Genomic DNA, 25,323 nt, shown 5'->3' with positions numbered 1-25,323 from the left:
CTGTATTCTCTCTCGATCTCAGTGAAGCTCACAGAGGTCTCAATACTCACTGCGCTCTTTCTCGATCTCAGTGACTCACACAGTGGTCTCAATACTCACTGCATTCTCTCTCGATCTCAGTGAAGCTCACAGTGGTCTCAATACTCACTGCATTCTCTCTCGATCTCAGTAACTCACACAGTGGTCTCAATACTCACTGCATTCTCTCTCGATCTCAGTGACTCTCACAGAGGTCTCAATACTCACTGCATTCTCTCTCGATCTCAGTGACTCAGAGTGCTCTCAATACTCACTGCATTCTCTCTCGATCTCAGTGGCTCACACAGTGGTCTCAATACTCACTGCATTCTCTCCCGATCTCAGTGGCTCACACAGTGGTCTCAATACTCACTGCATTCTCTCTCCATCTCAGTGACGCAAAGTGCTCTCAATACTCACTGCGTTCTCTCTCGATCTCAGTGACTCTCACAGTGATCTCAATACTCACTGCATTCTCTCTCGATCTCAGTGACTCTCACAGAGGTCTCAATACTCACTGCATTCTCTCTCAATCTCAGTGACTCAAAGTGCTCTCAATACTCACTGCATTCTCTCTCGATCTCAGTGACTCAGAGTGGTCTCAATACTCACTGCATTCTCTCTCGATCTCATTGACTCAGAGTGGTCTCAATACTTACTGCATTCTCTCTCGATCTCAGTGACTCACACAGTGATCTCAATACTCACTGCATTCTCTCTCGATCTCAGTGACTCACACAGTGGTCTCAATACTCACTGCACTCTCGCTCGATCTCAGTAACTCAGAGTGGACTCAATACTCGCTGCATTCTCTCTCGATCACAGTGACTCAGAGTGGTCTCAATACTCACTGCATTCTCTCTCGATCTCAGTGGCTCACACAGTGGTCTCAATACTCACTGCATTCTCTCTCGATCACAGTGACTCAGTGTGGTCTCAATACTCACTGCATTCTCTCTCGATCTCAGTGACTCAGAGTGGTCTCAATACTCACTGCGTTCTCTCTCGATCTCAGTGACTCACACAGTGGTCTCAATACTCACTGCATTCTCTCTCGATCTCAGTGAAGCTCACAGAGGTCTCAATACTCACTGCGTTCTCTCTCGATCTCAGTGACTCTCACAGAGGTCTCAATACTCACTGCATTCTCTCTCAATCTCAGTGACCCTCACAGTGATCTCAATACTCACTGCTTTCTCTCTCGATCTCAGTGGCTCACACAGTGGTCTCAATACTCACTGCATTCGCTCTCGATCTCAGTGACTCTCAGAATGGTCAATACTCACTGCACTCTCTCTCGATCTCAGTAACTCAGAGTGGACTCAATACTCACCGCATTCGCTCTCGATCTCAGTGACTCTCACAGTGATCTCAATACTCACTGAATTCTCTCTCGATCTCAGTGGCTCACACAGTGGTCTCAATACTCACTGCATTCTCTCTCGATCTCAGTGAAGCTCACAGTGGTCTCAATACTCACTGCATTCTCTCTCGATCTCAGTGACTCACACAGTGGTCTCAATACTCACTGCATTCTCTCTCGATCTCAGTGACTCTCACAGAGGTCTCAATACTCACTGCGTTCTCTCTCGATCTCAGTGACTCTCACAGTGATCTCAATACTCACTGCGTTCTCTCTCGATCTCAGTGACTCAGAGTGCTCTCAATACTCACTGCATTCTCTCTCGATCTCAGTGGCTCACACAGTGGTCTCAATACTCACTGCATTCTCTCTCGATCTCAGTGACTCAGAGTGGTCTCAATACTCTCTGCGTTCTCTCTCGTTCTCATTGACTCTCACAGTGGTCTCAATACTCACTGCATTCTCTCTCGATCTCAGTGACTCAGAGTGGTCTCAATACTCACTGCGTGCTCTTTCGATCTCAGTGTCTCACACAGTGGTCTCAATACTCACTGCATTCTCTCTCGATCTCAGTGACTCTCAGAATGGTCTCAACACTCACTGCATTCTCTCTCGATCTCAGTGACTCTCAGAATGGTCTCAATACTCACTGCGTTCTCTCTCGATCTCAGTGACAGAGTGGTCTCAATACTCACTGCATTCTCTCTCGATCTCAGTGACTCTCACAGAGGTCTCAATACTCACTGCTTTCTCTCTCGATCTCAGTGACTCACACAGTGGTCTCAATACTCACTGCATTCTCTCTCGATCTCCGTGACTCAGAGTGGTCTCAATACTCACTGCATTCTCTCTCGATCTCAGTGACTCTCACAGTGGTCTCAATACTCACTGCATTCTCTCCCGATCTCAGTGACTCTCACAGTGGTCTCAATACTCACTGCATTCTCTCTCAATCTCAGTGACTCAGAGTGCTCTCAATACTCACTGCATTCTCTCTCGATCTCAGTGACTCACACAGTGGTCTCAATACTCACTGCATTCTCTCTCGATCTCCGTGACTCAGAGGGGTCTCAATACTCACTGCGTTCTTTCTCGATCTCAGTGACTCACACAGTGGTCTCAATACTCACTGCATTCTCTCTCGATCTCAGTGAAGCTCACAGAGGTCTCAATACTCACTGCTTTCTCTCTCGATCTCAGTGACTCTCACAGTGGTCTCAAAACTAACTGCATTCTCTCTCGATCTCAGTGGCTCACACAGTGGTCTCAATACTCACTGCGTTCTCTCTCGATCTCAGTGACTCAGAGTGCTCTCAATACTCACTGCGTTCTCTCTCGATCTCAGTGACTCTCACAGTGGTCTCAATACTCACTGCGTTCTCTCTCGATCTCAGTGACTCTCAGAATGGTCTCAATACTCACTGCATTCTCTCTCGATCTCAGTGACTCACACAGTGGTCTCAATACTCACTGCATTCTCTCTCGATCTCAGTGACTCAGAGTGGTCTCAATACTCACTGCATTCTCTCTCGATCTCAGTGAAGCTCACAGTGGTCTCAATACACTGCATTCTCTCTCGATCTCAGTGAAGCTCACAGAGGTCTCAATACTCACTGCGTTCTCTCTCGATCTCAGTGACTCTCACAGTGGTCTCAATACTCACTGCGTTCTCTCTCGATCTCAGTGACTCTCACAGTGGTCTCAATACTCACTGCATTCTCTCTCGATCTCAGTGACTCAGAGTGCTCTCAATACTCACTGCATTCTCTCTCGATCTCAGTGACTCTCACAGAGGTCTCAATACTCACTGCGTTCTCTCTCGATCTCAGTGACTCTCACAGTGGTCTCAATACTCACTGCATTCTCTCTCGATCTCATTGACTCTCACAGTGATGTCAATACTCACTGCTTTCTCTCTCGATCTCAGTGACTCTCACAGTGATCTCAATACTCACTGCATCCGCTCTCGATCTCAGTGACTCTCACAGTGATCTCAATACAGTGCATTCGCTCTCAATCTCAGTGACTCACACAGTGATCTCAATACTCCTTGCATTCGCAGTCGATCTCAGTGACTCTCACAGTGATGTCAATACTCACTGCATTCGCTCTCGATCTCAGTGACTCTCACAGTGATCTCAATACTCACTGCATCCGCTCTCGATCTCAGTGACTCTCACAGTGATCTCAATACAGTGCATTCGCTCTCGATCTCAGTGACTCTCACAGTGGTGTCAATACTCACTGCATTCGCTCTCGATCTCAGTGACTCTCACAGTGATCTCAATACTCACTGCATTCTCTCTCGATCTCAGTGACTCAGAGTGGTCTCAATACTCACTGCATACTCTCTCGATCTCAGTGACTCGGAGTGGACTCAATACTCACTGCATTCTCTCTCAATCTCAGTGAATCAAAGTGCTCTCAATACTCACTGCATTCTCTCTCGATCTCAGTGACTCTCACAGAGGTCTCAATACTCACTGCATTCTCTCTCCATCTCAGTGACGCAAAGTGCTCTCAATACTCACTGCGTTCTCTCTCGATCTCAGTGACTCAGAGTGGTCTCAATACTCACTGCATTCTCTCGCGATCTCAGTGACTCTCAGAATGGCCTGAATACTCACAGCATTCGCTCTCGATCTCAGTGACTCTCACAGTGATCTCAATACTCACTGCATTCGCTCTTGACCTCAGTGACTCTCAGAATGGTCTCAATATTCACTGCATTCTCACTCGATCTCAGTGACTCACACAGTGGTCTCAATACTCACTGCACTCTCTCTTGATCTCAGTAACTCAGAGTGGACTCAATACTCGCTGCATTCTCTCTCGATCATAGTGACTCAGAGTGGTCTCAATACTCACTGCATTCTCTCTCGATCTCAGTGACGCTCACAGTCATCTCAATACTCACTGCATTCGCTCTCGATCTCAGTGACTCTCACAGTCATCTCAATACTCACTGCATTCTCTCTCGATCTCAGTGACTCTCACAGTGATCTCAATACTCACTGAATTCTCTCTCGATCTCAGTGGCTCACACAGTGGTCTCAATACTCACTGCATTCTCTCTCGATCTCAGTGACTCAGAGTGGTCTCAATACTCACTGTATTCTCTCTCGATCTCAGTGACTCGGAGTGGACTCAATACTCACTGCGTTCTCTCTCGATCTCAGTGACTCTCACAGTGGTCTCAATACTCACTGCATTCTCTCTCGATCTCAGTGACAGAGTGGTCTCAATACTCACTGCATTCTCTCTCGATCTCAGTGACTCAGAGTGGTCTCAATACTCACTGCATTCTCTCTCGATCTCAGTGTCTCTCACAGTGATCTCAATACTCACTGCATCCGCTCTCGATCTCAGTGACTCTCACAGTGATCTCAATACAGTGCATTCGCTCTCAATCTCAGTGACTCTCACAGTGATCTCAATACTAACTGCATTCGCTCTCGATCTCAGTGAGTCTCAGAATGGTCTCAATACTCACTGCATTCTCTCTCGATCTCAGTGACTCTCACGGTGATCTCAATACTCACAGCATTCTCTCTCGAACTCAGTGACTCAGAGTGGTCTCAATACTCACTGCATTCTCTCCCAATCTCAGTGACTCTCACAGAGGTCTCAATACTCACTGTATTCTCTCTCGATCTCAGTGACTCACACAGTGGTCTCAATACTCACTGCATTCTCGCTCAATCTCAGTGACTCAATGTGCTCTCAATACTCACTGCGTTCTTTCTCGATCTCAGTGACTCACACAGTGGTCTCAATACTCACTGCATTCTCTCTCGATCTCAGTGAAGCTCACAGAGGTCTCAATACTCACTGCGTTCTCTCTCGATCTCAGTGACTCTCACAGTGGTCTCAAAACTAACTGCATTCTCTCTCGATCTCAGTGGCTCACACAGTGGTCTCAATACTCACTGCGTTCTCTCTCGATCTCAGTGACTCTCACAGTGGTCTCAATACTCACTGCGTTCTCTCTCGATCTCAGTGACTCTCAGAATGGTCTCAATACTCACTGCATTCTCTCTCGATCTCAGTGACTCACACAGTGGTCTCAATACTCACTGCATTCTCTCTCGATCTCAGTGACTCAGAGTGGTCTCAATACTCACTGCATTCTCTCTCGATCTCAGTGAAGCTCACAGTGGTCTCAATACACTGCATTCTCTCTCGATCTCAGTGAAGCTCACAGAGGTCTCAATACTCACTGCGTTCTCTCTCGATCTCAGTGACTCTCACAGTGGTCTCAATACTCACTGCGTTCTCTCTCGATCTCAGTGACTCTCACAGTGGTCTCAATACTCACTGCATTCTCTCTCGATCTCAGTGACTCAGAGTGCTCTCAATACTCACTGCATTCTCTCTCGATCTCAGTGACTCTCACAGAGGTCTCAATACTCACTGCGTTCTCTCTCGATCTCAGTGACTCTCACAGTGGTCTCAATACTCACTGCATTCTCTCTCGATCTCATTGACTCTCACAGTGATGTCAATACTCACTGCTTTCTCTCTCGATCTCAGTGACTCTCACAGTGATCTCAATACTCACTGCATCCGCTCTCGATCTCAGTGACTCTCACAGTGATCTCAATACAGTGCATTCGCTCTCAATCTCAGTGACTCACACAGTGATCTCAATACTCCTTGCATTCGCTCTCGATCTCAGTGACTCTCACAGTGATCTCAATACTCACTGCATTCTCTCTCCATCTCAGTGACTCGGAGTGGACTCAATACTCACTGCATTCTCTCTCAATCTCAGTGAATCAAAGTGCTCTCAATACTCACTGCATTCTCTCTCGATCTCAGTGACTCTCACAGAGGTCTCAATACTCACTGCATTCTCTCTCCATCTCAGTGACGCAAAGTGCTCTCAATACTCACTGCGTTGTCTCTCGATCTCAGTAACTCACAGTGGTCTCAATACTCACTGCATTCTCTCTCGATCTCAGTGACCGAGTGGTCTCAATACTCACTGCGTTCTCTCTCGATCTCAGTGACTCTCACAGTGATCTCAATACAGTGCATTCGCTCTCGATCTCAGTGACTCTCACAGTGGTCTCAATACTCACTGCGTTCTCTCTCGATCTCAGTGACTCTCAGAATGGTCTCAATACTCACTGCATTCTCTCTCGATCTCAGTGACTCACACAGTGGTCTCAATACTCACTGCATTCTCTCTCGATCTCAGTGACTCAGAGTGGTCTCAATACTCACTGCATTCTCTCTCGATCTCAGTGAAGCTCACAGTGGTCTCAATACACTGCATTCTCTCTCGATCTCAGTGAAGCTCACAGAGGTCTCAATACTCACTGCGTTCTCTCTCGATCTCAGTGACTCTCACAGTGGTCTCAATACTCACTGCGTTCTCTCTCGATCTCAGTGACTCTCACAGTGGTCTCAATACTCACTGCATTCTCTCTCGATCTCAGTGACTCAGAGTGCTCTCAATACTCACTGCATTCTCTCTCGATCTCAGTGACTCTCACAGAGGTCTCAATACTCACTGCGTTCTCTCTCGATCTCAGTGACTCTCACAGTGGTCTCAATACTCACTGCATTCTCTCTCGATCTCAGTGACTCAGAGTGCTCTCAATACTCACTGCGTTCTCTCTCGATCTCAGTGACTCTCAGAATGGTCTCAATACTCACTGCATTCTCTCTCAATCTCAGTGACTCAACGTGCTCTCAATACTCAATGCGTTGTCTCTCGATCTCAGTGACTCACACAGTGGTCTCAATACTCACTGCATTTTCTCTCTCGATCTCAGTGACTCAGAGTGCTCTCAATACTCACTGCATTCTCTCTCGATCTCAGTGACTCTCACAGAGGTCTCAATACTCACTGCATTCTCTCTCGATCTCAGTGAAGCTCACAGAGGTCTCAATACTCACTGCGTTCTCTCTCGATCTCAGTGACTCTCACAGTGGTCTCAATTCTCACTGCGTTCTCTCTCAATCTCAGTGACTCAGAGTGCTCTCAATACTCACTGCGTTCTCTCTCGATCTCAGTGACTCAGAGTGCTCTCAATACTCACTGCATTCTCTCTCGATCTCAGTGACTCAGCGTGCTCTCAATACTCACTGCATTCTCTCTCCATCTCAGTGACGCAAAGTGCTCTCAATACTCACTGCATTCTCTCTCGATCTCAGTGACTCACAGTGCTCTCAATACTCACTGCGTTCTATCTCGATCTCAGTGACTCACACAGTGGTCTCAATACTCACTGTATTCTCTCTCGATCTCAGTGAAGCTCACAGAGGTCTCAATACTCACTGCGCTCTTTCTCGATCTCAGTGACTCACACAGTGGTCTCAATACTCACTGCATTCTCTCTCGATCTCAGTGAAGCTCACAGTGGTCTCAATACTCACTGCATTCTCTCTCGATCTCAGTAACTCACACAGTGGTCTCAATACTCACTGCATTCTCTCTCGATCTCAGTGACTCTCACAGAGGTCTCAATACTCACTGCATTCTCTCTCGATCTCAGTGACTCAGAGTGCTCTCAATACTCACTGCATTCTCTCTCGATCTCAGTGGCTCACACAGTGGTCTCAATACTCACTGCATTCTCTCCCGATCTCAGTGGCTCACACAGTGGTCTCACTACTCACTGCATTCTCTCTCCATCTCAGTGACGCAAAGTGCTCTCAATACTCACTGCGTTCTCTCTCGATCTCAGTGACTCTCACAGTGATCTCAATACTCACTGCATTCTCTCTCGATCTCAGTGACTCTCACAGAGGTCTCAATACTCACTGCATTCTCTCTCAATCTCAGTGACTCAAAGTGCTCTCAATACTCACTGCATTCTCTCTCGATCTCAGTGACTCAGAGTGGTCTCAATACTCACTGCATTCTCTCTCGATCTCAGTGACTCAGAGTGGTCTCAATACTTACTGCATTCTCTCTCGATCTCAGTGACTCACACAGTGATCTCAATACTCACTGCATTCTCTCTCGATCTCAGTGACTCACACAGTGGTCTCAATACTCACTGCACTCTCGCTCGATCTCAGTAACTCAGAGTGGACTCAATACTCGCTGCATTCTCTCTCGATCACAGTGACTCATAGTGGTCTCAATACTCACTGCATTCTCTCTCGATCTCAGTGGCTCACACAGTGGTCTCAATACTCACTGCATTCTCTCTCGATCACAGTGACTCAGTGTGGTCTCAATACTCACTGCATTCTCTCTCGATCTCAGTGACTCAGAGTGGTCTCAATACTCACTGCGTTCTCTCTCGATCTCAGTGACTCACACAGTGGTCTCAATACTCACTGCATTCTCTCTCGATCTCAGTGAAGCTCACAGAGGTCTCAATACTCACTGCGTTCTCTCTCGATCTCAGTGACTCTCACAGAGGTCTCAATACTCACTGAGTTCTCTCTCGATCTCAGTGACTCTCACAGTGATCTCAATACTCACTGCGTTCTCTCTCGATCTCAGTGACTCAGAGTGCTCTCAATACTCACTGCATTCTCTCTCGATCTCAGTGGCTCACACAGTGGTCTCAATACTCACTGCATTCTCTCTCGATCTCAGTGACTCAGAGTGGTCTCAATACTCTCTGCGTTCTCTCTCGTTCTCATTGACTCTCACAGTGGTCTCAATACTCACTGCATTCTCTCTCGATCTCAGTGACTCAGAGTGGTCTCAATACTCACTGCGTGCTCTTTCGATCTCAGTGTCTCACACAGTGGTCTCAATACTCACTGCATTCTCTCTCGATCTCAGTGACTCTCAGAATGGTCTCAATACTCACTGCATTCGCTCTCGATCTCAGTGACTCTCAGAATGGTCTCAATACTCACTGCGTTCTCTCTCGATCTCAGTGACAGAGTGGTCTCAATACTCACTGCATTCTCTCTCGATCTCAGTGACTCTCACAGAGGTCTCAATACTCACTGCTTTCTCTCTCGATCTCAGTGACTCACACAGTGGTCTCAATACTCACTGCATTCTCTCTCGATCTCCGTGACTCAGTGGTCTCAATACTCACTGCATTCTCTCTCGATCTCAGTGACTCTCACAGTGGTCTCAATACTCACTGCATTCTCTCCCGATCTCAGTGACTCTCACAGTGGTCTCAATACTCACTGCATTCTCTCTCAATCTCAGTGACTCAGAGTGCTCTCAATACTCACTGCATTCTCTCTCGATCTCAGTGACTCACACAGTGGTCTCAATACTCACTGCATTCTCTCTCGATCTCCGTGACTCAGAGGGGTCTCAATACTCACTGCGTTCTTTCTCGATCTCAGTGACTCACACAGTGGTCTCAATACTCACTGCATTCTCTCTCGATCTCAGTGAAGCTCACAGAGGTCTCAATACTCACTGCGTTCTCTCTCGATCTCAGTGACTCTCACAGTGGTCTCAAAACTAACTGCATTCTCTCTCGATCTCAGTGGCTCACACAGTGGTCTCAATACTCACTGCGTTCTCTCTCGATCTCAGTGACTCAGAGTGCTCTCAATACTCACTGCGTTCTCTCTCGATCTCAGTGACTCTCACAGTGGTCTCAATACTCACTGCATTCTCTCTCGATCTCAGTGACTCTCAGAATGGTCTCAATACTCACTGCATTCTCTCTCGATCTCAGTGACTCACACAGTGGTCTCAATACTCACTGCATTCTCTCTCGATCTCAGTGACTCAGAGTGGTCTCAATACTCACTGCATTCTCTCTCGATCTCAGTGAAGCTCACAGTGGTCTCAATACACTGCATTCTCTCTCGATCTCAGTGAAGCTCACAGAGGTCTCAATACTCACTGCGTTCTCTCTCGATCTCAGTGACTCTCACAGTGGTCTCAATACTCACTGCGTTCTCTCTCGATCTCAGTGACTCTCACAGTGGTCTCAATACTCACTGCATTCTCTCTCGATCTCAGTGACTCAGAGTGCTCTCAATACTCACTGCATTCTCTCTCGATCTCAGTGACTCTCACAGAGGTCTCAATACTCACTGCGTTCTCTCTCGATCTCAGTGACTCTCACAGTGGTCTCAATACTCACTGCATTCTCTCTCGATCTCATTGACTCTCACAGTGATGTCAATACTCACTGCTTTCTCTCTCGATCTCAGTGACTCTCACAGTGATCTCAATACTCACTGCATCCGCTCTCGATCTCAGTGACTCTCACAGTGATCTCAATACAGTGCATTCGCTCTCAATCTCAGTGACTCACACAGTGATCTCAATACTCCCTGCATTCGCAGTCGATCTCAGTGACTCTCACAGTGATGTCAATACTCACTGCATTCGCTCTTGATCTCAGTGACTCTCACAGTGATCTCAATACTCACTGCATTCTCTCTCGATCTCAGTGACTCAGAGTGGTCTCAATACTCACTGCATACGCTCTCGATCTCAGTGACTCTCACAGAGGTCTCAATACTCACTGCATTCTCTCTCGATCTCAGTGACTCAGAGTGCTCTCAATACTCACTGCATTCTCTCTCCATCTCAGTGACTCGGAGTGGACTCAATACTCACTGCATTCTCTCTCAATCTCAGTGAATCAAAGTGCTCTCAATACTCACTGCATTCTCTCTCGATCTCAGTGACTCTCACAGAGGTCTCAATACTCACTGCATTCTCTCTCCATCTCAGTGACGCAAAGTGCTCTCAATACTCACTGCGTTCTCTCTCGATCTCAGTGACTCAGAGTGATCTCAATACTCACTGCGTTCTCTCTCGATCTCAGTGACTCAGAGTGGTCTCAATACTCACTGCATTCTCTCGCGATCTCAGTGACTCTCAGAATGGCCTGAATACTCACAGCATTCGCTCTCGATCTCAGTGACTCTCACAGTGATCTCAATACTCACTGCATTCGCTCTTGACCTCAGTGACTCTCAGAATGGTCTCAATATTCACTGCATTCTCACTCGATCTCAGTGACTCACACAGTGGTCTCAATACTCACTGCACTCTCTCTTGATCTCAGTAACTCAGAGTGGACTCAATACTCGCTGCATTCTCTCTCGATCATAGTGACTCAGAGTGGTCTCAATACTCACTGCATTCTCTCTCGATCTCAGTGACTCTCACAGTCATCTCAATACTCACTGCATTCTCTCTCGATCTCAGTGACTCTCACAGTGATCTCAATACTCACTGAATTCTCTCTCGATCTCAGTGGCTCACACAGTGGTCTCAATACTCACTGCATTCTCTCTCGATCTCAGTGACTCAGAGTGGTCTCAATACTCACTGTATTCTCTCTCGATCTCAGTGACTCGGAGTGGACTCAATACTCACTGCGTTCTCTCTCGATCTCAGTGACTCTCACAGTGGTCTCAATACTCACTGCATTCTCTCTCGATCTCAGTGACAGAGTGGTCTCAATACTCACTGCATTCTCTCTCGATCTCAGTGACTCAGAGTGGTCTCAATACTCACTGCATTCTCTCTCGATCTCAGTGTCACTCACAGTGATCTCAACACTCACTGCATCCGCTCTCGATCTCAGTGACTCTCACAGTGATCTCAATACAGTGCATTCGCTCTCAATCTCAGTGACTCTCACAGTGATCTCAATACTAACTGCATTCGCTCTCGATCTCAGTGACTCTCAGAATGGTCTCAATACTCACTGCATTCTCTCTCGATCTCAGTGACACTCACGGTGATCTCAATACTCACAGCATTCTCTCTCGAACTCAGTGACTCAGAGTGGTCTCAATACTCACTGCATTCTCTCCCAATCTCAGTGACTCTCACGGTGATCTCAATACTCACAGCATTCTCTCTCGAACTCAGTGACTCAGAGTGGTCTCAATACTCACTGTATTCTCTCTCGATCTCAGTGACTCACACAGTGGTCTCAATACTCACTGCATTCTCGCTCAATCTCAGTGACTCAATGTGCTCTCAATACTCACTGCGTTGTCTCTCGATCTCAGTAACTCACAGTGGTCTCAATACTCACTGCATTCTCTCTCGATCTCAGTGACCGAGTGGTCTCAATACTCACTGCGTTCTCTCTCGATCTCAGTGACTCTCACAGTGATCTCAACACTCACTGCATCCGCTCTCGATCTCAGTGACTCTCACAGTGATCTCAATACAGTGCATTCGCTCTCGATCTCAGTGACTCTCACAGTGGTCTCAATACTCACTGCGTTCTCTCTCGATCTCAGTGACTCTCAGAATGGTCTCAATACTCACTGCATTCTCTCTCGATCTCAGTGACTCACACAGTGGTCTCAATACTCACTGCATTCTCTCTCGATCTCAGTGACTCAGAGTGGTCTCAATACTCACTGCATTCTCTCTCGATCTCAGTGAAGCTCACAGTGGTCTCAATACACTGCATTCTCTCTCGATCTCAGTGAAGCTCACAGAGGTCTCAATACTCACTGCGTTCTCTCTCGATCTCAGTGACTCTCACAGTGGTCTCAATACTCACTGCGTTCTCTCTCGATCTCAGTGACTCTCACAGTGGTCTCAATACTCACTGCATTCTCTCTCGATCTCAGTGACTCAGAGTGCTCTCAATACTCACTGCATTCTCTCTCGATCTCAGTGACTCTCACAGAGGTCTCAATACTCACTGCGTTCTCTCTCGATCTCAGTGACTCTCACAGTGGTCTCAATACTCACTGCATTCTCTCTCGATCTCAGTGACTCAGAGTGCTCTCAATACTCACTGCGTTCTCTCTCGATCTCAGTGACTCTCAGAATGGTCTCAATACTCACTGCATTCTCTCTCAATCTCAGTGACTCAACGTGCTCTCAATACTCAATGCATTCTCTCCCGATCTCAGTGACTCTCACAGAGGTCTCAATACTCACTGCATTCTCTCTCGATCTCAGTGAAGCTCACAGAGGTCTCAATACTCACTGCGTTCTCTCTCGATCTCAGTGACTCTCACAGTGGTCTCAATTCTCACTGCGTTCTCTCTCAATCTCAGTGACTCAGAGTGCTCTCAATACTCACTGCGTTCTCTCTCGATCTCAGTGACTCAGAGTGCTCTCAATACTCACTGCATTCTCTCTCGATCTCAGTGACTCAGAGTGCTCTCAATACTCACTGCATTCTCTCCCGATCTCAGTGACTCTCACACAGGTCTCAATACTCACTGCATTCTCTCTCCATCTCAGTGACGCAAAGTGCTCTCAATACTCACTGCATTCTCTCTCGATCTCAGTGACTCACAGTGCTCTCAATACTCACTGCGTTCTCTCTCGATCTCAGTGACTCTCACAGTGATCTCAATACTCACTGCATTCTCTCACGATCTCAGTGACTCACACAGTGGTCTCAATACTCACTGCATTCTCTCTCGATCTCAGTGACTCAGAGTGGTCTCAATACTCACAGCATTCTCTCTCGATCTCAGTGACTCAAAGTGCTCTCAATACTCACTGCGTTCTATCTCGATCTCAGTGACTCACACAGTGGTCTCAATACTCACTGTATTCTCTCTCGATCTCAGTGAAGCTCACAGAGGTCTCAATACTCACTGCGCTCTTTCTCGATCTCAGTGACTCACACAGTGGTCTCAATACTCACTGCATTCTCTCTCGATCTCAGTGAAGCTCACAGTGGTCTCAATACTCACTGCATTCTCTCTCGATCTCAGTAACTCACACAGTGGTCTCAATACTCACTGCATTCTCTCTCGATCTCAGTGACTCTCACAGAGGTCTCAATACTCACTGCATTCTCTCTCGATCTCAGTGACTCAGAGTGCTCTCAATACTCACTGCATTCTCTCTCGATCTCAGTGGCTCACACAGTGGTCTCAATACTCACTGCGTTCTCTCTCGATCTCAGTGACTCTCACAGTGATCTCAACACTCACTGCATCCGCTCTCGATCTCAGTGACTCTCACAGTGATCTCAATACAGTGCATTCGCTCTCGATCTCAGTGACTCTCACAGTGGTCTCAATACTCACTGCGTTCTCTCTCGATCTCAGTGACTCTCAGAATGGTCTCAATACTCACTGCATTCTCTCTCGATCTCAGTGACTCACACAGTGGTCTCAATACTCACTGCATTCTCTCTCGATCTCAGTGACTCAGAGTGGTCTCAATACTCACTGCATTCTCTCTCGATCTCAGTGAAGCTCACAGTGGTCTCAATACACTGCATTCTCTCTCGATCTCAGTGAAGCTCACAGAGGTCTCAATACTCACTGCGTTCTCTCTCGATCTCAGTGACTCTCACAGTGGTCTCAATACTCACTGCGTTCTCTCTCGATCTCAGTGACTCTCACAGTGGTCTCAATACTCACTGCATTCTCTCTCGATCTCAGTGACTCAGAGTGCTCTCAATACTCACTGCATTCTCTCTCGATCTCAGTGACTCTCACAGAGGTCTCAATACTCACTGCGTTCTCTCTCGATCTCAGTGACTCTCACAGTGGTCTCAATACTCACTGCATTCTCTCTCGATCTCAGTGACTCAGAGTGCTCTCAATACTCACTGCGTTCTCTCTCGATCTCAGTGACTCTCAGAATGGTCTCAATACTCACTGCATTCTCTCTCAATCTCAGTGACTCAACGTGCTCTCAATACTCAATGCGTTGTCTCTCGATCTCAGTGACTCACACAGTGGTCTCAATACTCACTGCATTTTCTCTCTCGATCTCAGTGACTCAGAGTGCTCTCAATACTCACTGCATTCTCTCTCGATCTCAGTGACTCTCACAGAGGTCTCAATACTCACTGCATTCTCTCTCGATCTCAGTGAAGCTCACAGAGGTCTCAATACTCACTGCGTTCTCTCTCGATCTCAGTGACTCTCACAGTGGTCTCAATTCTCACTGCGTTCTCTCTCAATCTCAGTGACTCAGAGTGCTCTCAATACTCACTGCGTTCTCTCTCGATCTCAGTGACTCAGAGTGCTCTCAATACTCACTGCATTCTCTCTCGATCTCAGTGACTCAGAGTGCTCTCAATACTCACTGCATTCTCTCCCGATCTCAGTGACTCTCACAGAGGTCTCAATACTCACTGCATTCTCTCTCCATCTCAGTGACGCAAAGTGCTCTCAATACTCACTGCATTCTCTCTCGATCTCAGTGACTCACAGTGCTCTCAATACTCACTGCGTTCTCTCTCGATCTCAGTGACTCTCACAGTGATCTCAATACTCACTGCATTCTCTCACGATCTCAGTGACTCACACAGTGGTCTCAATACTCACTGCATTCTCTCTCGATCTCAGTGACTCAGAGTGGTCTCAATACTCACAGCATTCTCTCTCGATCTCAGTGACTCAAAGTGCTCTCAATACTCACTGCGTTCTATCTCGATCTCAGTGACTCACACAGTGGTCTCAATACTCACTGTATTCTCTCTCGATCTCAGTGAAGCTCACAGAGGTCTCAATACTCACTGCGCTCTTTCTCGATCTCAGTGACTCACACAGTGGTCTCAATACTCACTGCATTCTCTCTCGATCTCAGTGAAGCTCACAGTGGTCTCAATACTCACTGCATTCTCTCTCGATCTCAGTAACTCACACAGTGGTCTCAATACTCACTGCATTCTCTCTCGATCTCAGTGACTCTCACAGAGGTCTCAATACTCACTGCATTCTCTCTCGATCTCAGTGACTCAGAGTGCTCTCAATACTCACTGCATTCTCTCTCGATCTCAGTGGCTCACACAGTGGTCTCAATACTCACTGCATTCTCTCCCGATCTCAGTGGCTCACACAGTGGTCTCAATACTCACTGCATTCTCTCTCCATCTCAGTGACGCAAAGTGCTCTCAATACTCACTGCGTTCTCTCTCGATCTCAGTGACTCTCACAGTGATCTCAATACTCACTGCATTCTCTCTCGATCTCAGTGACTCTCACAGAGGTCTCAATACTCACTGCATTCTCTCTCAATCTCAGTGACTCAAAGTGCTCTCAATACTCACTGCATTCTCTCTCGATCTCAGTGACTCAGAGTGGTCTCAATACTCACTGCATTCTCTCTCGATCTCAGTGACTCAGAGTGGTCTCAATACTTACTGCATTCTCTCTCGATCTCAGTGACTCACACAGTGATCTCAATACTCACTGCATTCTCTCTCGATCTCAGTGACTCACACAGTGGTCTCAATACTCACTGCACTCTCGCTCGATCTCAGTAACTCAGAGTGGACTCAATACTCGCTGCATTCTCTCTCGATCACAGTGACTCAGAGTGGTCTCAATACTCACTGCATTCTCTCTCGATCTCAGTGGCTCACACAGTGGTCTCAATACTCACTGCATTCTCTCTCGATCACAGTGACTCAGTGTGGTCTCAATACTCACTGCATTCTCTCTCGATCTCAGTGACTCAGAGTGGTCTCAATACTCACTGCGTTCTCTCTCGATCTCAGTGACTCACACAGTGGTCTCAATACTCACTGCATTCTCTCTCGATCTCAGTGAAGCTCACAGAGGTCTCAATACTCACTGCGTTCTCTCTCGATCTCAGTGACTCTCACAGAGGTCTCAATACTCACTGCATTCTCTCTCGATCTCAGTGACTCTCACAGTGATCTCAATACTCACTGCTTTCTCTCTCGATCTCAGTGGCTCACACAGTGGTCTCAATACTCACTGCATTCGCTCTCGATCTCAGTGACTCTCAGAATGGTCAATACTCACTGCACTCTCTCTCGATCTCAGTAACTCAGAGTGGACTCAATACTCACCGCATTCGCTCTCGATCTCAGTGACTCTCACAGTGATCTCAATACTCACTGAATTCTCTCTCGATCTCAGTGGCTCACACAGTGGTCTCAATACTCACTGCATTCTCTCTCGATCTCAGTGAAGCTCACAGTGGTCTCAATACTCACTGCATTCTCTCTCGATCTCAGTGACTCACACAGTGGTCTCAATACTCACTGCATTCTCTCTCGATCTCAGTGACTCTCACAGAGGTCTCAATACTCACTGCGTTCTCTCTCGATCTCAGTGACTCTCACAGTGATCTCAATACTCACTGCGTTCTCTCTCGATCTCAGTGACTCAGAGTGCTCTCAATACTCACTGCATTCTCTCTCGATCTCAGTGGCTCACACAGTGGTCTCAATACTCACTGCATTCTCTCTCGATCTCAGTGACTCAGAGTGGTCTCAATACTCTCTGCGTTCTCTCTCGTTCTCATTGACTCTCACAGTGGTCTCAATACTCACTGCATTCTCTCTCGATCTCAGTGACTCAGAGTGGTCTCAATACTCACTGCGTGCTCTTTCGATCTCAGTGTCTCACACAGTGGTCTCAATACTCACTGCATTCTCTCTCGATCTCAGTGACTCTCAGAATGGTCTCAATACTCACTGCATTCGCTCTCGATCTCAGTGACTCTCAGAATGGTCTCAATACTCACTGCATTCTCTCTCGATCTCAGTGACTCACACAGTGGTCTCAATACTCAGTGCACTCTCTCTCGATCTCAGTGACTCACAGTGCTCTCAACACTCACTGCATTCTCTCTCGATCTCAGTGACTCTCACAGAGGTCTCAATACTCACTGCATTCTCCCTCGATCTCAGTGACTCTCACAGAGGTCTCAATACTCACTGCATTCTCTCTCGATCTCAGTGACTCTCACAGTGATCTCAATACTCACTGCTTTCTCTCTCGATCTCAGTGGCTCACACAGTAGTCTCAATACTCAATGCATTCGCTCTCGATCTCAGTGACTCTCACGGTGATCTCAATACTCACTGCATTCGCTCTCGATCTCAGTGACTCTCAGAATGGTCTCAATACTCACTGCATTCTCTCTCGATCTCAGTGACTCACACAGTGGTCTCAATACTCACTGCATTCTCTCTCGATCTCAGTGACTCACACAGTGGTCTCAATACTCACTGCATTCTCTCTCGATCTCAGTGACTCTCACAGAGGTCTCAATACTCACTGCATTCTCTCTCGATCTCAGTGACTCAGAGTGGTCTCAATACTCACTGCGTTCTCTCTCGATCTCAGTGACTCACACAGTGGTCTCAATACTCACTGCATTCTCACTCGATCTCCGTGACTCAGAGTGGTCTCAATACTCACTGCGTTCTCTCTCGATCTCAGTGACTCACACAGTGGTCTCAATACTCACTGCATTCTCTCTCGATCTCAGTGAAGCTCACAGAGGTCTCAATACTCACTGCGTTCTCTCTCGACCTCAGTGACTCACACAGTGGTCTCAATACTCACTGCATTCTCTCTGATCTCATTGAAGCTCACAGTGGTCTCACTACTCACTGCATTCTCTCTCGATCTCAGTGACTCACACAGTGGTCTCAATACTCACTGCATTCTCTCTCGATCTCAGTGACTCTCACAGAGGTCTCAATACTCACTGCGTTCTCTCTCGATCTCAGTGACTCTCACAGTGATCTCAATACTCACTGCATTCTCTCTCGATCTCAGTGACTCTCACAGTGGTCTCAATTCTCACTGCGTTCTCTCTCAATCTCAGTGACTCAGAGTGCTCTCAATACTCACTGCGTTCTCTCTCGATCTCAGTGACTCAGAGTGCTCTCAATACTCACTGCATTCTCTCTCGATCTCAGTGACTCAGAGTGCTCTCAATACTCACTGCATTCTCTCCCGATCTCAGTGACTCTCACAGAGGTCTCAATACTCACTGCATTCTCTCTCCATCTCAGTGACGCAAAGTGCTCTCAATACTCACTGCATTCTCTCTCGATCTCAGTGACTCACAGTGCTCTCAATACTCACTGCGTTCTCTCTCGATCTCAGTGACTCTCACAGTGATCTCAATACTCACTGCATTCTCTCACGATCTCAGTGACTCACACAGTGGTCTCAATACTCACTGCATTCTCTCTCGATCTCAGTGACTCAGAGTGGTCTCAATACTCACAGCATTCTCTCTCGATCTCAGTGACTCAAAGTGCTCTCAATACTCACTGCGTTCTATCTCGATCTCAGTGACTCACACAGTGGTCTCAATACTCACTGTATTCTCTCTCGATCTCAGTGAAGCTCACAGAGGTCTCAATACTCACTGCGCTCTTTCTCGATCTCAGTGACTCACACAGTGGTCTCAATACTCACTGCATTCTCTCTCGATCTCAGTGAAGCTCACAGTGGTCTCAATACTCACTGCATTCTCTCTCGATCTCAGTAACTCACACAGTGGTCTCAATACTCACTGCATTCTCTCTCGATCTCAGTGACTCTCACAGAGGTCTCAATACTCACTGCATTCTCTCTCGATCTCAGTGACTCAGAGTGCTCTCAATACTCACTGCATTCTCTCTCGATCTCAGTGGCTCACACAGTGGTCTCAATACTCACTGCATTCTCTCCCGATCTCAGTGGCTCACACAGTGGTCTCAATACTCACTGCATTCTCTCTCCATCTCAGTGACGCAAAGTGCTCTCAATACTCACTGCGTTCTCTCTCGATCTCAGTGACTCTCACAGTGATCTCAATACTCACTGCATTCTCTCTCGATCTCAGTGACTCTCACAGAGGTCTCAATACTCACTGCATTCTCTCTCAATCTCAGTGACTCAAAGTGCTCTCAATACTCACTGCATTCTCTCTCGATCTCAGTGACTCAGAGTGGTCTCAATACTCACTGCATTCTCTCTCGATCTCAGTGACTCAGAGTGGTCTCAATACTTACTGCATTCTCTCTCGATCTCAGTGACTCACACAGTGATCTCAATACTCACTGCATTCTCTCTCGATCTCAGTGACTCACACAGTGGTCTCAATACTCACTGCACTCTCGCTCGATCTCAGTAACTCAGAGTGGACTCAATACTCGCTGCATTCTCTCTCGATCACAGTGACTCAGAGTGGTCTCAATACTCACTGCATTCTCTCTCGATCTCAGTGGCTCACACAGTGGTCTCAATACTCACTGCATTCTCTCTCGATCACAGTGACTCAGTGTGGTCTCAATACTCACTGCATTCTCTCTCGATCTCAGTGACTCAGAGTGGTCTCAATACTCACTGCGTTCTCTCTCGATCTCAGTGACTCACACAGTGGTCTCAATACTCACTGCATTCTCTCTCGATCTCAGTGAAGCTCACAGAGGTCTCAATACTCACTGCGTTCTCTCTCGATCTCAGTGACTCTCACAGAGGTCTCAATACTCACTGCATTCTCTCTCGATCTCAGTGACTCTCACAGTGATCTCAATACTCACTGCTTTCTCTCTCGATCTCAGTGGCTCACACAGTGGTCTCAATACTCACTGCATTCGCTCTCGATCTCAGTGACTCTCAGAATGGTCAATACTCACTGCACTCTCTCTCGATCTCAGTAACTCAGAGTGGACTCAATACTCACCGCATTCGCTCTCGATCTCAGTGACTCTCACAGTGATCTCAATACTCACTGAATTCTCTCTCGATCTCAGTGGCTCACACAGTGGTCTCAATACTCACTGCATTCTCTCTCGATCTCAGTGAAGCTCACAGTGGTCTCAATACTCACTGCATTCTCTCTCGATCTCAGTGACTCACACAGTGGTCTCAATACTCACTGCATTCTCTCTCGATCTCAGTGACTCTCACAGAGGTCTCAATACTCACTGCGTTCTCTCTCGATCTCAGTGACTCTCACAGTGATCTCAATACTCACTGCGTTCTCTCTCGATCTCAGTGACTCAGAGTGCTCTCAATACTCACTGCATTCTCTCTCGATCTCAGTGGCTCACACAGTGGTCTCAATACTCACTGCATTCTCTCTCGATCTCAGTGACTCAGAGTGGTCTCAATACTCTCTGCGTTCTCTCTCGTTCTCATTGACTCTCACAGTGGTCTCAATACTCACTGCATTCTCTCTCGATCTCAGTGACTCAGAGTGGTCTCAATACTCACTGCGTGCTCTTTCGATCTCAGTGTCTCACACAGTGGTCTCAATACTCACTGCATTCTCTCTCGATCTCAGTGACTCTCAGAATGGTCTCAATACTCACTGCATTCGCTCTCAATCTCAGTGACTCTCAGAATGGTCTCAATACTCACTGCATTCTCTCTCGATCTCAGTGACTCACACAGTGGTCTCAATACTCAGTGCACTCTCTCTCGATCTCAGTGACTCACAGTGCTCTCAACACTCACTGCATTCTCTCTCGATCTCAGTGACTCTCACAGAGGTCTCAATACTCACTGCATTCTCCCTCGATCTCAGTGACTCTCACAGAGGTCTCAATACTCACTGCATTCTCTCTCGATCTCAGTGACTCTCACAGTGATCTCAATACTCACTGCTTTCTCTCTCGATCTCAGTGGCTCACACAGTAGTCTCAATACTCAATGCATTCGCTCTCGATCTCAGTGACTCTCACGGTGATCTCAATACTCACTGCATTCGCTCTCGATCTCAGTGACTCTCAGAATGGTCTCAATACTCACTGCATTCTCTCTCGATCTCAGTGACTCACACAGTGGTCTCAATACTCACTGCATTCTCTCTCGATCTCAGTGACTCAGAGTGGTCTCAATACTCACTGCATTCTCTCTCGATCTCAGTGACTCACACAGTGGTCTCAATACTCACTGCATTCTCACTCGATCTCCGTGACTCAGAGTGGTCTCAATACTCACTGCGTTCTCTCTCGATCTCAGTGACTCACACAGTGGTCTCAATACTCACTGCATTCTCTCTCGATCTCAGTGAAGCTCACAGAGGTCTCAATACTCACTGCGTTCTCTCTCGACCTCAGTGACTCACACAGTGGTCTCAATACTCACTGCATTCTCTCTGATCTCATTGAAGCTCACAGTGGTCTCACTACTCACTGCATTCTCTCTCGATCTCAGTGACTCACACAGTGGTCTCAATACTCACTGCATTCTCTCTCGATCTCAGTGACTCTCACAGAGGTCTCAATACTCACTGCGTTCTCTCTCGATCTCAGTGACTCTCACAGTGATCTCAATACTCACTGCATTCTCTCTCGATCTCAGTGACTCACACAGTGGTCTCAATACTCACTGCATTCTCTCTCGATCTCAGTGACAGAGTGGTCTCAATACTCACTGCATTCTCTCTCGATCTCAGTGACTCTCACAGAGGTCTCAATACTCACTGCATTCTCTCTCGATCTCCGTGACTCACAGTGGTCTCAATACTCACTGCATTCTCTCTCGATCTCAGTGACTCTCACAGTGGTCTCAATACTCACTGCATTCTCTCTCGATCTCAGTGACAGAGTGGTCTCAATACTCACTGCATTCTCTCTCGATCTCAGTGACTCACACAGTGGTCTCAATACTCAGTGCATTCTCTCTCGATCTCAGTGACTCAGAGTGGTCTCAATACACTGCGTTCTCTCTCGATCTCAGTGACTCACACAGTGGTCTCTATACTCACTGCATTCTCTCTCGATCTCAGTGACAGAGTGGTCTCTATACTCACTGCATTCTCTCTCGATCTCAGTGACAGAGTGGTCTCAATATTCACTGCATTCTCTCTCGATCTCAGTGACAGAGTGGTCTCAATACTCACTGCATTCTCTGTCGATCTCAGTGACTCAGAGTGGTCTCAATAGACTGCATTCTCTCTCGATCTCAGTGACAGAGTGGTCTCAATACTCACTGCATTCTCTCTCGATCTCAGTGACTCAGAGTGGTCTCAATACTCACTGCATTCTCTGTCGATCTCAGTAACTCAGAGTGGTCTCAATACTCACTGCATTCTCTCTCGATCTCAGTGACTCTCACAGTGGTCTCAATACTCACTGCATTCTCTCTCGATCTCAGTGACTCTCACAGTGGTCTCAATACTCACTGCATTCTCTCTCGATCTCAGTGACTCAGAGTGGTCTCAATACTCACTGCATTCTCTCTCGATCTCAGTGACTCAGAGTGGTCTCAATACTCACTGCATTCTCTCTCGATCTCAGTGACTCAGAGTGGTCTCAATACTCACTGCGTTCTCTCTCGATCTCAGTGACTCTCACAGTGGTCTCAATACTCACTGCATTCTCTCTCGATCTCAGTGACTCAGAGTGGTCTCAATACTCACTGCATTCTCTCTCGATCTCAGTGTCTCTCACAGTGGTCTCAATACTCACTGCGTTCTCTCTCGATCTCAGTGACTCAGAGTGGTCTCAATACTCACTGCATTCTCTCTCGATCTCAGTGTCTCTCACAGTGGTCTCAATACTCACTGCATTCTCTCTCGATCTCAGTGACTCACACAGTGGTCTCAATACTCACTGCATTCTCTCTCGATCTCTGTTTGCCTACCTTCTTGTTGCTGTAGAAGGAGTCCAGGTCCTCCAGAGGCTGACCGATGAGCTTTGGTGGGACGTCGCCGTAGATGACCGGCAGTTGCTTTCCTGCTTCCAAGTCACTGTTGGGAGTGGGCTTTTCCTCCTCACTCTCCTCCTTGTGGGCTTTCCTGTCGCTGACCACCTGCTCCTCGGCGATCCGCTTCTCGATGGCAGCCAGGGATTCGCGAGTGAACCGATGCAGACAGTGGGGTCCTGAGGGTACGAACAGGAGCGCCATCTTTTCATCCTGCACCTTCTTGACGAGTCTTTACTTCTCAGTGATGGAAATAATGGGGACTGCAGGAGAAACAGAAGCCAGGCAGAGTGGTGAACATGGTCCAGACTGAGAACGGGCGTTTTGAACCACAGAGTCCACATGCCTGGTTATTTGATTGTGAACCTCACCCACACCACCCATCCATTTCTGAGTAGACAGCTCTCTCCTGTGAATTTTAAACGCAGGAGATTCCAGAGTAACACACACACGCACAATACTCGACAGGTCCGGCAGTGTTTCTTATGTGTTACACTATGAATTTCCCTGTTTAAAAGGAAAATAAAAGTTCTACTTAAATTTCTGATGAAAGTGCATATATGTCATCATATACTAACTTGACTTCCTTTTTCATGCAGGCACCAACAGGAAAATAAAGAAATACAACAATTTATTGAACAGAATATATTAACTGGGTGAAGATCCATCTCTACCAAAGGAGGTGTAAGGTGCTCCTTCCCTCCGCTGGCCTGCAGGTCACCCTTGGGCAAGGTGTAGCAACTGCTTAGCACACCCCCCACCCCAAGATCACGGTCATGCAAAGCCATGGGAGCCGGTGGTGGATGGTCGTACAAACAGCTGCTGCCCATCACAAGTCCTGGTTATGCAACCACTGACGCCAGGCAGACAATCTCTGAAGAGTATGGATAATGGCTGGGGTCACCCATCTCTTAAAGACACTGCCCAGATGAAGGCAATGGCAAAGCACTCTTGCAGAAAAAATTGTCAGGAACAATCATGGTCAAAGACCATGATCGCCCATGTCATATGACACGGCACATAATGATGATGTCATATGACACGGCACATAATGATGATGTCATATGACACGGCACATAATGATGATAAACAAAGACTGTCACACAAGCAATGTGTAAAATAGGACAAACTGAGCACATAATAGACAATTATACTGCGAATATCAGCTCTGGAGGGGATATGAGTTACAAAGAATCCTTGAAAGTGAATCTGTAGGTTGTAGAGTCACAAGAAATGGGAACTGAGCACAGACCTCAAGCTTGTTAATAAGATTGTAGCTGATCTAAGCATAACACCATATAGGAGCAGAATCAGGCCATTCAGCCCATCGAGTCTACTCTGCTATTCCATCATGGCTGATTTCTTTTCAACCCCATTTTCTCATCTTCGCCCTGTGACCATTACTCCCCTTACTAATTAAAATGATTCAAACTCTGCCTTAAACACACCCAACGGCTTGGCCTCCACAGCCCCCTTGACAACGAAATCCATAGATTCACCACCCTCTGGCAGAAGAAATTTCCCCTCATCTCAGTTCATCCCTTTATCCTGAGGCTGTGCTGTCAGATTCTAATGGAAAATCCTCTCCATGTCCACTCTATCCAGGCCTTTCAGTAGTCCGCTTGAAAATCCATCCAGTCGAAGTCCAGAGACATCAAATGCTCCTC

The 25,323-nt window shown here is 47.1% G+C and overlaps 1 protein-coding gene across 1 annotated transcript in view; it reads right to left on the bottom strand.

The window, feature by feature from the left end:
* scn5lab (sodium channel, voltage gated, type V-like, alpha b) overlaps positions 1-25,323 on the bottom strand; it is a 672,977-nt gene that overhangs the window by 494,536 nt on the left and 153,118 nt on the right. Inside the window, exon 3 of the mRNA XM_059971792.1 lies at positions 23,597-23,919. Within this exon, the coding sequence (XP_059827775.1) occupies positions 23,597-23,860 (264 nt within the window). The 5' untranslated portion in view covers positions 23,861-23,919. The remainder of the gene's footprint in view (positions 1-23,596; positions 23,920-25,323) is intronic.

The sequence above is a fragment of the Hypanus sabinus genome, chromosome 6, assembly GCF_030144855.1.
Source record: "Hypanus sabinus isolate sHypSab1 chromosome 6, sHypSab1.hap1, whole genome shotgun sequence".
Taxonomy (NCBI): domain Eukaryota; kingdom Metazoa; phylum Chordata; class Chondrichthyes; order Myliobatiformes; family Dasyatidae; genus Hypanus; species Hypanus sabinus.
Note: the sequence above shows the minus strand (reverse complement) of the source record. Positions and strands in the feature narration are given on the sequence as shown.